The following is a 12,152-nucleotide window of genomic DNA, read 5'->3' on the forward strand; positions in this document are numbered from 1 at the left end:
CTTCAGCTCAGTCATGAGGCCATGTCCCATGGTTCGCCGGTTGGGGGAAGGCTGGCGCAGCATCTTGTAGAATAGTGTGCCATTACTTTAGATGTGTGAGTTCTGGAGATCATAGCCCACGGCTACTGTCTTCCTTTCTGGCAGAGGCCTCACGACAATCCATCGGGGAAGCTCTTTGAAGAGTCCGGATCCTCTCCTTGCGCAGGAAATCAAATCCCTGCTGGAGAAAGGCGCCATAGAACTGGTGCCTGTAGTGGGGAGGAACAAGGGATGGTATTCCCCATATTTTTTTATCCCAAAAAAAGACTGGGGATTGAGACCCATCATGGACTTGCGTGGTTTCAACAAGCTCCCCAGGAAGGACAAGTTCAAGATGGTTACTCTCTCTCAAGTCCTTCAGGCCCTTCAACTTCAGGACTGGTTGGCGTCTCTCGACCTCAAGGATGCTTACTTTCATGTGCCGGTTCATCCCAAGCACAGGAAGTACCTGAGGTTTGCGGTTGGCGACTCGCATTTTCATTTTCGGGTCCTGCCTTTGGGATTGACCTCCGCCGAGGGTCTTCACCATGCTAATGGTGGTGGTGACAGCGTATCTCAGGAAAGGGGGATTCACGTCTACCCCTACCTGGACGATTGGTTGATCAGGGCGCGCTCTCCAGAGCAAGTCCTGGATCATCTGTCAGTCACCTGCCACTCCCTTCACAAGCTGGGCTTCTCCCTCAACTTCAACAAGTCCCACTTGACACCTCCCCTGCGCCTCCAGTGCATCGGAGCAGTGCTCGACACATCCCTGGGGCAGCGTTCGCCTCCCCAAGTGAGGGCTCATCACATTCTGCAGATGGTGGACAAGTTTCAACATGCCCAGTGTCTCCCGGCGTTCGAGTTCTTGAGGTTGCTCTGCCTCATGTCATCCTGCATTCCACTGGTGCCAGAGGCCAGGTTGCGGATGAGATCTCTGCAGTGGGCTCTCAAGATGCAGTGGTCGCAGTCCTCCGGCAGGATGTCGGATCCCGTTCAGGTGCCGCCCTCGGTCGCCTAGTATCTTCTGTGGTGGGCCGTCAAAGGCAATCTGATGAAAGGGGCTCCATTTTGGCTACCGTGGCCGGAGGTAACGATCGTGACGGACGCATCCCTCACGGGATGGGGAGCTAATGCCAACGAGTTGACAGTCAGCGGTCGTTGGTCTCCGTCGGAGTCCAGACTCCATATCAATCCGTTGGAACTGAGGGCCGTCAGGCTAGCCCTGAAGGCTTTTCTGCCGTCTGTGCAGGGGAAGAATGTCCTGATTCTGACGGACAATACAGTGGCCATACACTACCTCAACCAAAAGGGGCGGGGGGCAGGGTCACTTCCTCTGTGCAGAGAGGCGCTGCAGCTCTGGTTCTGGGCCATCCAGCCGGAAATTTCGATCTTGACAGTTCATCTAGCCGGAGACAAAAACGAGGCGGCGGACACTCGGAGCAGGCAGAGCACGGTCTCTCACGAGGGGGAGCTGGCTCAGGAAGTTGTCTTGGAGATCTTTTCCCTTTGGGGGACCCCACAAGTGGATCTCTTCGCTACCAGTGTCAACCGGAAGTGCAAAAGTTTCTGCTAGCGGGGAATTTCCAAGAGGAGCCTTAGGGGACGCGTTTGTAGTGGAGGGGTCCTTCCCACTGCTGTACATGTTTCCTCCAGTCCCCGTCATTCCGCAAGTGTTGCGGAGGTTCGGTTCTCGAATGATCCTCATTGCTCCGGCATGGGCCAGGAGAGTGTGGTACCCGAACCTTCTCGACATGTCCATCTGCCCTCCACGCTGTCTTCACTTCCGAGACGATCTGCTCTCACGGGAGGGGGGTCGGGCTCTCCATCCAGAGGTCCAGTCTCTCAGCCTTCATGCTTGGTATCTGAAATGTTGAGGTTTAAGGATTGGGTCCTCCCTCAAGATGTGATGGAGGTGTTGCTTTCGGCCAGAAGGCCCGCAACAAAGTCCCTGTACCGTTGCCATTGGAGAAAGTTCTGCGACTGGTGCAGGGTAAAGAATGGATCCTTTTTCATGTGCCATTCCTGTGGTTCTGTCTTTTTTGCTTTCATTAGCCCACAAGGGCCTGCAAGTGTGTACCATTAAGGGTTACCTGGGGGCGCTATCCATATTTAAGCGCTCGTCTGAGTGGTGTTCTTATTTTAAGATTCCTTTTGATTTCTCAGTTTCTGAAAGGGCTAACTAATGTGTTTCCACCTTCACCTTTCCAGGTGCCGGGATGGGATTTGAGCTTAGTTCTAAAGTTCCTGATGGGATCTCCGTTTGAGCCCTTACATTCTTGTCCATTGAGACTGTTGTCCTTTAAGACTGTATTTTTAGTTGCGGTTACTTCTGCTCGCAGAGTAAGTGAGTTGCAGGCACTTTCCGCCAAGCCACCTTTCACAGTATTCCATAAGGACAGGTTTGTTCTTAGGGTTCGTCCTTCTTTTCTTCCGAAGGTGGTGTTGGAATTTCATTTGAGCCTGAAGGTAATTCTTCCGGCGTTTTATCCTCCTCCGCACCCTGGTAAGGAAGAGGAGAGTCTCCATAGGTTAGATCCTAGGAGAGCTGTAAGTTTCTACATCTCACGGATGTCCCGGGTCAGAGTGGCCGATCAGCTCTTTGTTGGATACGCTGGAAGGCGTTTAGGTCACGCTGTTTCTAAGCAGACCTTGTCCCGTTGGATCGTCCTGACAATCTCTGAATGCTATCGTCTGGCGGGTAAGGACCCTCCGGTAGGCTTACAGGCCCATTCTACTAGGGGAGTGGCTGCCTCTACTGCTCTGCAAAGGGGTGTTCCCATTCGTAATATCTGTGAAGCAGCCACATGGGCCTCTGTCCATACTTTTGTAAGACACTACTTCCTGGATTCTATCCATGGGCAAGATTTAGCCTTTGGTAAGGCGGTCCTCTATTCTGCAATTTGATTGGGCATTCTAAAATTCTAGATTCTTTTCCTGCCGCCATACGTTGGTACTGCTTTGGGAGTCTGTCATAGATGTGGAATACGTCTGAGGACACAATCCCTTCGAAGAACAAGTTACTTTCTTACCTGGTAACGTTCTTTCTATGGGATGTTCCTCTGACGTATTCCACATCGCACCCTCCCAGCCTGCCCCTCTACAGAATTTTTTTATGTGATTGCAGCTTACGTTTCCACAATGCTTTTTTGTAGTCATACTGGCAGAAGATTGGTGCCACACGTTCTGGGAAAAAAACTACAACTGAGGCGTTGTCCGTCCTATATATAACATCCGGTGACGTCGGCTCGACGGAGGCCCTCGAGGGACAGCGTATCGACGTAGGACACCGACGCCAAAGAACTTTCTGAAGCAGCACAGCTGTGGTGATTACTGTCGTAGATGTGCAATACGTCGGAGGAACATCCTGTCGATAGAACAATACCAGGTAAGAAAGTAACTTGTTCTTTGGCATTGAAAACATAAACCTTTCATGTCTCCATGTTTACGTGTGATTTGGTTTTGGCAATGTAAATAGCTACTGAAAATCTCTGAACACCATTATATGCTTGTCCTTGGCCTCAAGCCCTGGGATTGTATCTCTCCAGCACTGAAATCTCTCCATTGGCTCCCAGTGGATGCAAGGATTAAATTGAAAACCCTCTGCATTGTTCAACAGGCTTTCTGGGGCCTGGGTCCAAAATACCTTCAACTATCCCTCTGTAAATACTTCCCCTCTTGTGCTCTTCGCTCCTCTACCTCGAACTCCCTCGGGGTCAGTTGTTTTTTCAAAGAAACGAGCTGGAGGCAGATCTGTCTTCGGCTGGTGCCTCCCTTTGGAACATCCTACCGGCCACTTTGAAACTTGAGGAGAACCATCTCCGGTTCCGGAAGCACCTCAAGACCTATTTTTTCTCCTCTGCCCCTCTTGTCCCCTGCTGACCTGTTTTTTTTCTCTCGGCACTGTGCACCTGGACACCCTGTCCTTCGGGCCCATGTACCTGCTCGCCCTGCCTCTCTCCTGCACTGCTTCCGGGCTTCCCATTGCCCCTGGTTCTGTATCTGTATCCATACAGGCCCCCACTCTTCTTCAGCACTTTTCAGATGTACCCAATCTGACTAATCTTGCACTTGCCACTTGCTGGCTGCACTACCACCTTTTCATTGCGTGTATTTATTTGTTTATTTATTTATTTAACTTATTCTTCTTTTCTCTCCTCTGTTCTACACTTTCCACTTCTCCCCCTTCCACGCACTTCCTCCTTTTCCCTTCTCCATGCACTTGCACGTTCTTAATGTCACTGGGCCTAGTAGGATTGTTGTTTTTATTTTTTGTTCTCCCTTGTTCCCCGCCCTTTGCGTGGTCGCGCTCTGAAACACTTGTGTACGAGCATGATATAAATAAAATATCATATCATAGTTCTGAGTCCTAGAGATGTGTCCTTTGCATTTGGGGAGGATTGAAGCGGGGCCATCTCTGCTCCGAGCCTCCCCACAGCTGAGAGGCTGCCTTCGCCCCCCTGCCGGGGACTCGGGTAAGCTTTTTTTTCTTCCCCCTCCCTCCCTGCCACCCTCCCCACCCCACTTACCTTCTGCTTCTTTTTTTTCGGAAGCGGACGCGCTGGGAACACTTCTGTTACCAGCGCGTCCGCTCCCGATTGCCGCCATGGAAAGGGAAAACGTACTCTGTTTTCCCTTACCCGGCAGCCATTTTCTTTTCTGGTCGTTTCTTTATTTTTTCTGTCCCGAAACGCGACTGTGTTTTGGGTCAGAAAAAATAGCTCATAGTGCCCTCGTCACGCATATATTGCGGGCTGGGGTACTAAAAGCAATATGACCCGAGCGGCGGGGGCATTACCGACTCGGGTAATGCCCGAGGGCCTATAACTATGGGCCCCGGGGCATTACCTGAGTCGGTAATGCCCCCACCGCTCGGGTCATATTGCTTAAGTAATTGATGCTCCACTGTAATGAGCCAGACTTTGGCTATTCACTGCCAGCCAGGAGCTAGTTGGTGAATGTCTGTGTTGAAGAGTGTTCAGCGAAGCCTGTCTGGTCATTGAAAACCAGCCCCTCCGTTTTCTTTTCTTCCTGCCCTGCGCCTCTGCAATCTCCCAAGCACATGTGTTGCTAAATGAATAATTGATGCTGTATGTCATAAATAATTGATCCCTGCATTTGGTTTCATGGGCTCTTGAAGGGTCATTTTGTGTTCTGTGCTGTTCAGATTCACCTCTGGTAAACTGCTACTTTCTGTTCCAGATGTTGAGTGCGGGGGAGGCTTTTATATCCGGAGCCTGGTCGACGAGATTGGCAAAGGTGTGTACAGTGATCGCGAAATGTCTCCCCTGATTGTGCCCTCCGAGTTCCTTTCTGCTACCTCCAGGTTCCTGGCTGCTCTCTGGGTACTCGAAGACTCTACACAGCTGCTCCACTCACCTCGCTTTACACCCCATCAGCACTGCACCTCCAAAGCCTCGTTACCCACCCCCACCTTAAGATTGCCTTGCCCCCTTCTGCATCCCATCCGTTCTGCACCTAATATCCATTGCCAGTGCCTTATATTCTCTTCTTCGTGTCAGTGTAAAATGGTACATGGAGTGAACCCTCCAGTTCTTCCAAGCTTCTCTACCACTCTTTCTGTATTGTTTGCATTTAAGTAACTGCAAACCTTTATCACTGGGGTCTGCAACCTGTGGCTCTCAATATGTTCTGTTATGTTACTTGGCAATTATATAGCGCCTTATGTATCATTGGTATGACCTCAAAGCGCTGGTAGGTTGAACGCCCTCGGGAACGTTATCTGTGATTCCCATGACACCATTGATTGTGCCTACTAGGAATGATAGGAGTTGTAGTCCAAAACATATGGAGAGGTAAAGGTTGCAGACCTCTGCTCTATTCAGAATCTCTGGCTTCATCACACACTCCCACTGCATCGCTGACCTACAGGGCCAACTTTGGTGCATTCTTCTTTTATCTGCTGCTATGCTTTTCTTCCCATTTCTCCAAAAGTAGTGCATCTGTTACCGGTTCAATTTCTCTTCTTATGTGGAAAGTGCCTCACAGCACCTTCTGTGATTGAGCAGGCCATATCCCAGGAGTAGAACCACTTGTAGTAGGGGAGCCGGATTGGGGGCAGCACCTTCTGTGATCGGGCATGCAATGTCACAGGAGTAAAACCCCTTTTAGCGGGGTAGCCGAGGTGGGTGCAGCGCCTTTTGCGATTGAGCAGGCCATATCCCAGGACTGGAACCCAGGGGAGCCGAGGTTGGGGGGGGGGGCAAGCACCTTCTGTAATTGAGCAGGCAATGTCACAGGAATGAAATCCCTTGTATCGAGGGATCTGAGGTCGGGGGGAGGGGCGCTTCTGTGATTGAGTAGGCCATATTCCCTGGAATGAAACCCCTTGTAGCGGGGGAGCCGAGGTGGGGGGCAGCACCTTCTGTGATTGAGCAGCCCATATGCCAGGAATGAAACCCCTTGTAGTAGGGGAGCCGAGGTGGGGGGGGCAGCACCTTCTGTGATTTAGCAGGCCATATGCCAGGAATGAAACCCCTTGTAGCAGGGGAGCCGAGGTGGGGGGCAGCCCCTTCTGTGATTGAGCAGGCCATATGCCAGGAATGAAACCCCTTGTAGCAGGGGAGCCGAGGTGGTGGGGGCAGCACCTTCTGTGATTGAGCAGGCCATATGCCAGGAATGAAACCCCTTGTAGCAGGGGAGCCGAGGTAGGGGGCAGCACCTTCTGTGATTGAGCAGGCCATATGCCAGGAATGAAACCCCTTGTAGCATGGGGGCTGAGGTGGGGGGCAGCACGTTCTGTGATTGAGCAGGCCATATGCCAGGAATGAAACCCCTTGTAGCAGGGGAGCCGAGGTAGGGGGCAGCACCTTCTGTGATTGAGCAGGCCATATGCCAGGAATGAAACCCCTTGTAGCGGGGGAGCCGAGGTGGAGGGCAGCACCTTCTGTGATTGAGCAGGCCATATGCCAGGAATGAAGCCCCTTGTAGCGGGGGAGCCGAGGTGGGGGGGTGCAGCACCTTCTGTGATTGAGCAGGCCATATCCCTGGAGTGAAACCCCTTGTAACAGGTGAGCGGGGATGGGTGCAGCACCTTCTGTGATTGAGCAGTACATCCCAGGAATGAAACCCCTTGTAGCAGGGGAGCCGAGGTGGGGTGCAGCACCTTCTGTGATTGAGCAGGCCACAGGCCAGGAATGAAACCCCTTGTAGCGGGGAGCCGAGGTGGGTGCAGCACCTTCTCTGATTGAGCAGGCCATATGCCAGGAATGAAACCCCGTGTAGCGGGGGTGCTGAGGTGGGGGTTTGTTACAGAGCACTTCAAGCCCACACTGGTGACTTTTCACTTAACATTGTACACACACTTGTGTATAGGCGCGTTATAAATGCCTTATCTTATCATGTCATGGAGTAATCTTCTGCTCCCGTTTCTTGTCGCCCCTAGAGCTGTCCTCTTGTGCTAGTGTGAAGGACCTGACTCGTACCAAGCAAGGGCAGTTTACCGAGGAGGATGCAGTGCCAGAAGAGAACTGGACCATTGACGGAATCGCCCGGGTCTTGGAAGAAACCACCTTGCCAGCCAGCACCACGGAGCCCTCCACTAAAAGGTTCAAGACTCAGGACTCCAACACAGCGGTGGCAGAGACGAAGCCAAGCGAGACTTGCGATCAGAGCGGTGACCAAAAATAAGCACCGTGGTACAGGAGTGGCCCTGAACACCTGCGCCTCCTGGCGTGACCTCGATGCCATTTGGATTGCTTTCAATCATTCTGGTCTGGTTTGCGCCAATCCAATTAAAAATTATGCCCGTCTGATGGTGCCTTCGACGACAACCTCGGTCTGCAGTGTGTCATGACTTCCTCAATACTTTGGGACTGGATCTTGCATAATGTCATGACACAGCAGGGACGTGTACAAGGCACTGAAGGCCAGTCGGCGACTTCCGGAAGGGCAGAGCAGGGAACACTGATGTCGCTCAGCGAATGGAAGGAGCAGCTATTTCGAGCCGTTCTCCAAAACAGCTTCTCTGGCGCCTCAGCCTGCGCAGAGCCTGATCGATATGCGGTGACATGTTATCAATACATTTGCTGTATTTATATCTTCTCGGTTAAACAGAGATATCCGCTTTTGAAGATGGAACTAATTGAGCTGTAACTCGCTCCAGGACCAAGACGCACTGTAATATAGCCTGGGCGGCCAGGGAAGGAACTCCTTCTTTAAATCACTGTCAAATAGTTTTCTTGGCGCAGGACAGATGGCAAAATACCAGACTGCATCACTTTTCCAAAATGAGTGCCTTTGAGCCCGGATGCCATACAGATAAGAATGTCGAGCATTCCCCGCTTGGCAACACTACCAGTTAAGAACACACAGAAGAAAAGGCATTCAGTCTTTCTCATGTAGACCTCCTGTTGTGTTTACAAATAAACCACGCAAGAGACAGTTAAAATGAACAGAAATGCTGTGTGTGGCAGGATCTCGCCTGCCTGGTTCTGGGAGAGGGTTGAGCGACAGTTTTACTGTAGCACACCACTTTCCTGCGATACAGTTTTAATTGCCCAAATGAAACACAGCATTTATTATCAGACGTGCTAAAGATTTTACTGCAAATGAAATTGCTTGATGGTAATTCATCTCTTTTTGGTGCTTTGGAATTAAAAGGCAGCTCATGTTAATTGGTCTGGTTTACTGTACTTAGGCCGCAATGCAAAACCACATTATTATTGTAGAATGGAGTAGTTGTGGCCTAGTGCCTAGCTTTGCACCTGGCAGGATGAGGTGTGTGTGTGTGTGTGAGAGAGTAGTGGAACTTGGAGTGTTGGTCTGAGGCCTGGAACCTACTGAGTGGGAGGGTTGCAGGGAGAGAGTCAGAGGAGGTAGAAGCTTTTACCTGCTCTCCTGTCTTACCTTCCTTCTTTTAACTACTTATCTGGCTCAGGAATGCTTCCTATGTGTCCTGCCTGAAGTTAATGCCACCCCTCGATACAGCAGGAGTTTTATTAGCCTATCAAGAAGCTAACCTCCAGGGTGCAACACTTTCAATCCTCTGTAGGTTCACTCACACCAAGAAGCGCCTTGAGGTTGCTTGTTCTGCAGGACTGTTTTACAGTTTATATAAAAGGCAACACATTTTCTAGCAGTTCTTTGCAAGTCCCTGCTATTTGAAGCAGTTGTGTACCCCCAGAGCGCAAAGAGGATATTTGATCATTTATTTTCTGTACTTGTGCCGTTGCCTATTAAAATGTGTTCAGTTGCATAGTAATATAGCCTTCACGACCCGGCACACGGTGGGGAAAGCGAGTCGTGGACATGGGCTATACCGGCCCGCCAGGCTGAGCTTTGGTAGGCCGGAGCAAAGCGAGCGCCTCAGCTCAGGCTACGGGCTGTTAAAGCCTAGGTCTGTCCTCACCCCGCCTCCCACCGCGGCGATAGCTGGTCGCACCCCGGAATTTACCAGAATGCGGATAGTTTACATTTTTTGTATTTGTTTGGCGAGAGTTCAGCTCAGCGCAAGCTCATCTCATGTCGGAGTAAAACAAAAATGTTTTTTAAAGTTTTTTTTTTTAAGTGGCCGCCGCCATTAAAATTGAAAAGGGACACTTGGTCCCTTTTGCCCATGAAAAAAGTTTTTCTAAATGGCCACGGTCATCTGAAAAGGGACTTTAGCCCTTATTTATTTTAATGGTAGTGTGGGCGGTGAAAGCACTATTGCGCCCGGTAACGCCAGATTGTGATTGCTCAATCTGTCTTTCCCGGGTGCGAATGTCACCAAGAGCCAAATGATCCGGGGCTAAGGATTGAGCAAATGCACTTGATGCCAGTTCGGCAACTCGGTTGGATCAGATTGTTGCAAACCGGTTCTGCAGCAGAGATTTGCAAGGCGCAGAGTAATAGTTCTGCCCATTTATTTTCACCTGCCTGATGGGGAATAGAGCAAATGGGGCCTTTTCCAAATTTAGCTGGGACCCTATTAAATGACATTTTGTTACCAAGGCAAGAAAACTGACACACAAACTGGTTTGTCTCTTTTTTTTCCTTTTCATCTAGTAAGAAAACAGCAACGTTGCTCCACTTTCAGTGTGTGGAAAAATAGGAATGCATAATATTTGCTTCCGTAAAATAAATATTTATTCAATTTGGATTGTGGAAAAATCGGTTTGCTCCATTCAGTATTACCCAAGGAGCCAACTGGTACGACGTGTATATGCCGAGTTTTTAGCCGTAGTGGCACAATGGGCAGGTCGCTGTCCATAGGGCACTGGGGTTGGCATGTCTCCTGTACCAAGGCCAAGACTCAGTGGGGCACAGAAGCCCCTGTGCAAATTGTGGCAGCCGGGAGTGATGGGATTGAGGGCATCGCCGCAACCATGATCTGGAGTCTCTGAAATGCTGCAAGGCGAGGGCCTTCGTGTTGGTCGCTGCTGCTATCAATGGATCCGAGCTGACCATGGTGAACACCATCAACAGAGACTTTTGGAGAGTGATCATCTACTGGGGATCTTTGGGATCCATTAACGAGTGGGGCTTCAAGCTTTCTGGGCCCTAACCTCGGGTGGCCCTCAGAAACCAGTGCAGCAAAGGTGTTGTTATCCTGCATTCCATTATCCAGAGTGCCCTATTAACTGGCCCTTTTCGTGGCTATGAACAGTACCATTCCAAAGGATAAAATAATGGATAACTGGGAAAACGGGAGCAGAGTCTAGGATGCTTTGTTATCCAGACCACTGGTCATGATCGTAGTCGAACAGGGAGACCGTCTGCTTTGTCCTTTAGTGACGCTCCCAAAGGCATTTTATATGCTTTCAAATACATTGCTGACACAGCAGAGACATTCAGTTACCCCGAGTTGTTGGTTACGCATTCACAATATAAAGGTGTTTACGTTAGTCTCTATGCAGAATCTGTCCTAGGAAAAACAGAGGGTGCAAAGTGTACCTGCGGGGCAACATTAAACCACCACCAAACAAGAATGTTATCGGAGATCCTCAGCAACCCATAATCATCCTACAGAACAGCTGGGCTAAGCTGAGATCAAGAAGCAACACAACTGCATACATGGTTTTATCCAAGTTATTTGCCGAGTGAATTGTATCCTGCAGTTTTAAAAGTGGTTTCATGCTATCTCTTTGGAAAGATGAAGAAAAAGATGTCAGAGGGTTCCCGGGGGCCAGCAAGGGGGTCCTCCGGTTGTTGGAAAGAATTCAGGCAGTAACCTCGAAGTTAAATATGGACATGAGGCAGGGTTCTCACTCAAGCCAATGCAGGATTAATTGATGCAGGAAGCACTACCTTCACCAATGCAATATTGCTAGCTAGGATTTGGGCATGGAAGGGTCTCCTGCTGTAGATTCATGGCCACTACTTGTGATGACACCCTGCACCGCAAACCAGCAGAGCTACCCATCTCCTTGCTCTAAGGTAGCTTGACGTTGACATTGTGTTTGCTCCCTTGATAGAGGAAGACTAAAGTGCCCAGCACTGGCTTTGCGTCCTTTAAAAAAAATTGCCCTTTTGCTTGCTGACCTCTGACCTTTGTGTGCTGTCGGTCATTGTTTCTATAAGAGGTCGACAACTTACCTTCACCTCTCAGCCTTCTGTGCCCAAAGCAACCAGTCCAATAGCCAATACAGCTCCCATCATTAGGCGGAAAGTGACTGGGACACCTGCTACCAGTCCATGAACCCCCTCACCAATCCAGACCAGCTATAGATTTTTGGTTCAGGAAGACTGGACGGGTCACCAATGATCAGCGTTAGTCATATGCATTTTACTCAACAAATTGCCCATTTACATCCAATGTAAGCCAGTTAAGAACAGCATATTTAAACTTGAGGGTTTAGTTGTGGCCAAGCTCTTCAGTGGCACTGCTAATCAGTCGCCAACTTGGTGGTCACTCATCTGTATTGGTTTACTTTTTACAAAGTAAGATGCAGTTGAAAAGTTTAATGTAAGTCACAACTGTGATCACTTCACCGTAGGTAGCTACGGTATATGTGGATGAGATGGCCAACCCCTAGAATCTGCATTGTTGGGTATAGAACACCACTTTCCTTTTAAATCTGATATTTGAATTGGTTGTAACTTGCGCAAGACTGAGACCAGTCTGCATGCAATGTTGACCCATAGTTGCACATAGTTGCCTCCTGGAGCATAGTAGTTCCACATGTTGCAGA

The 12,152-nt window shown here is 49.8% G+C and overlaps 1 protein-coding gene across 1 annotated transcript in view; it reads left to right on the forward strand.

The window, feature by feature from the left end:
- The window catches only part of TRUB1 (TruB pseudouridine synthase family member 1), a 296,367-nt gene extending 287,713 nt beyond the window's left edge, over positions 1-8,654 (forward strand). Inside the window, exons 7-8 of the mRNA XM_069611896.1 lie at positions 5,221-5,277; positions 7,424-8,654. Of these exons, the coding sequence (XP_069467997.1) occupies positions 5,221-5,277; positions 7,424-7,668 (302 nt within the window). The 3' untranslated portion in view covers positions 7,669-8,654. The remainder of the gene's footprint in view (positions 1-5,220; positions 5,278-7,423) is intronic.
- Positions 8,655-12,152: the final 3,498 nt, after the last annotated feature.

Source organism: Ambystoma mexicanum, chromosome 8 (assembly GCF_040938575.1).
Source record: "Ambystoma mexicanum isolate Mex_15411 chromosome 8, UKY_AmexF1_1, whole genome shotgun sequence".
Taxonomy (NCBI): domain Eukaryota; kingdom Metazoa; phylum Chordata; class Amphibia; order Caudata; family Ambystomatidae; genus Ambystoma; species Ambystoma mexicanum.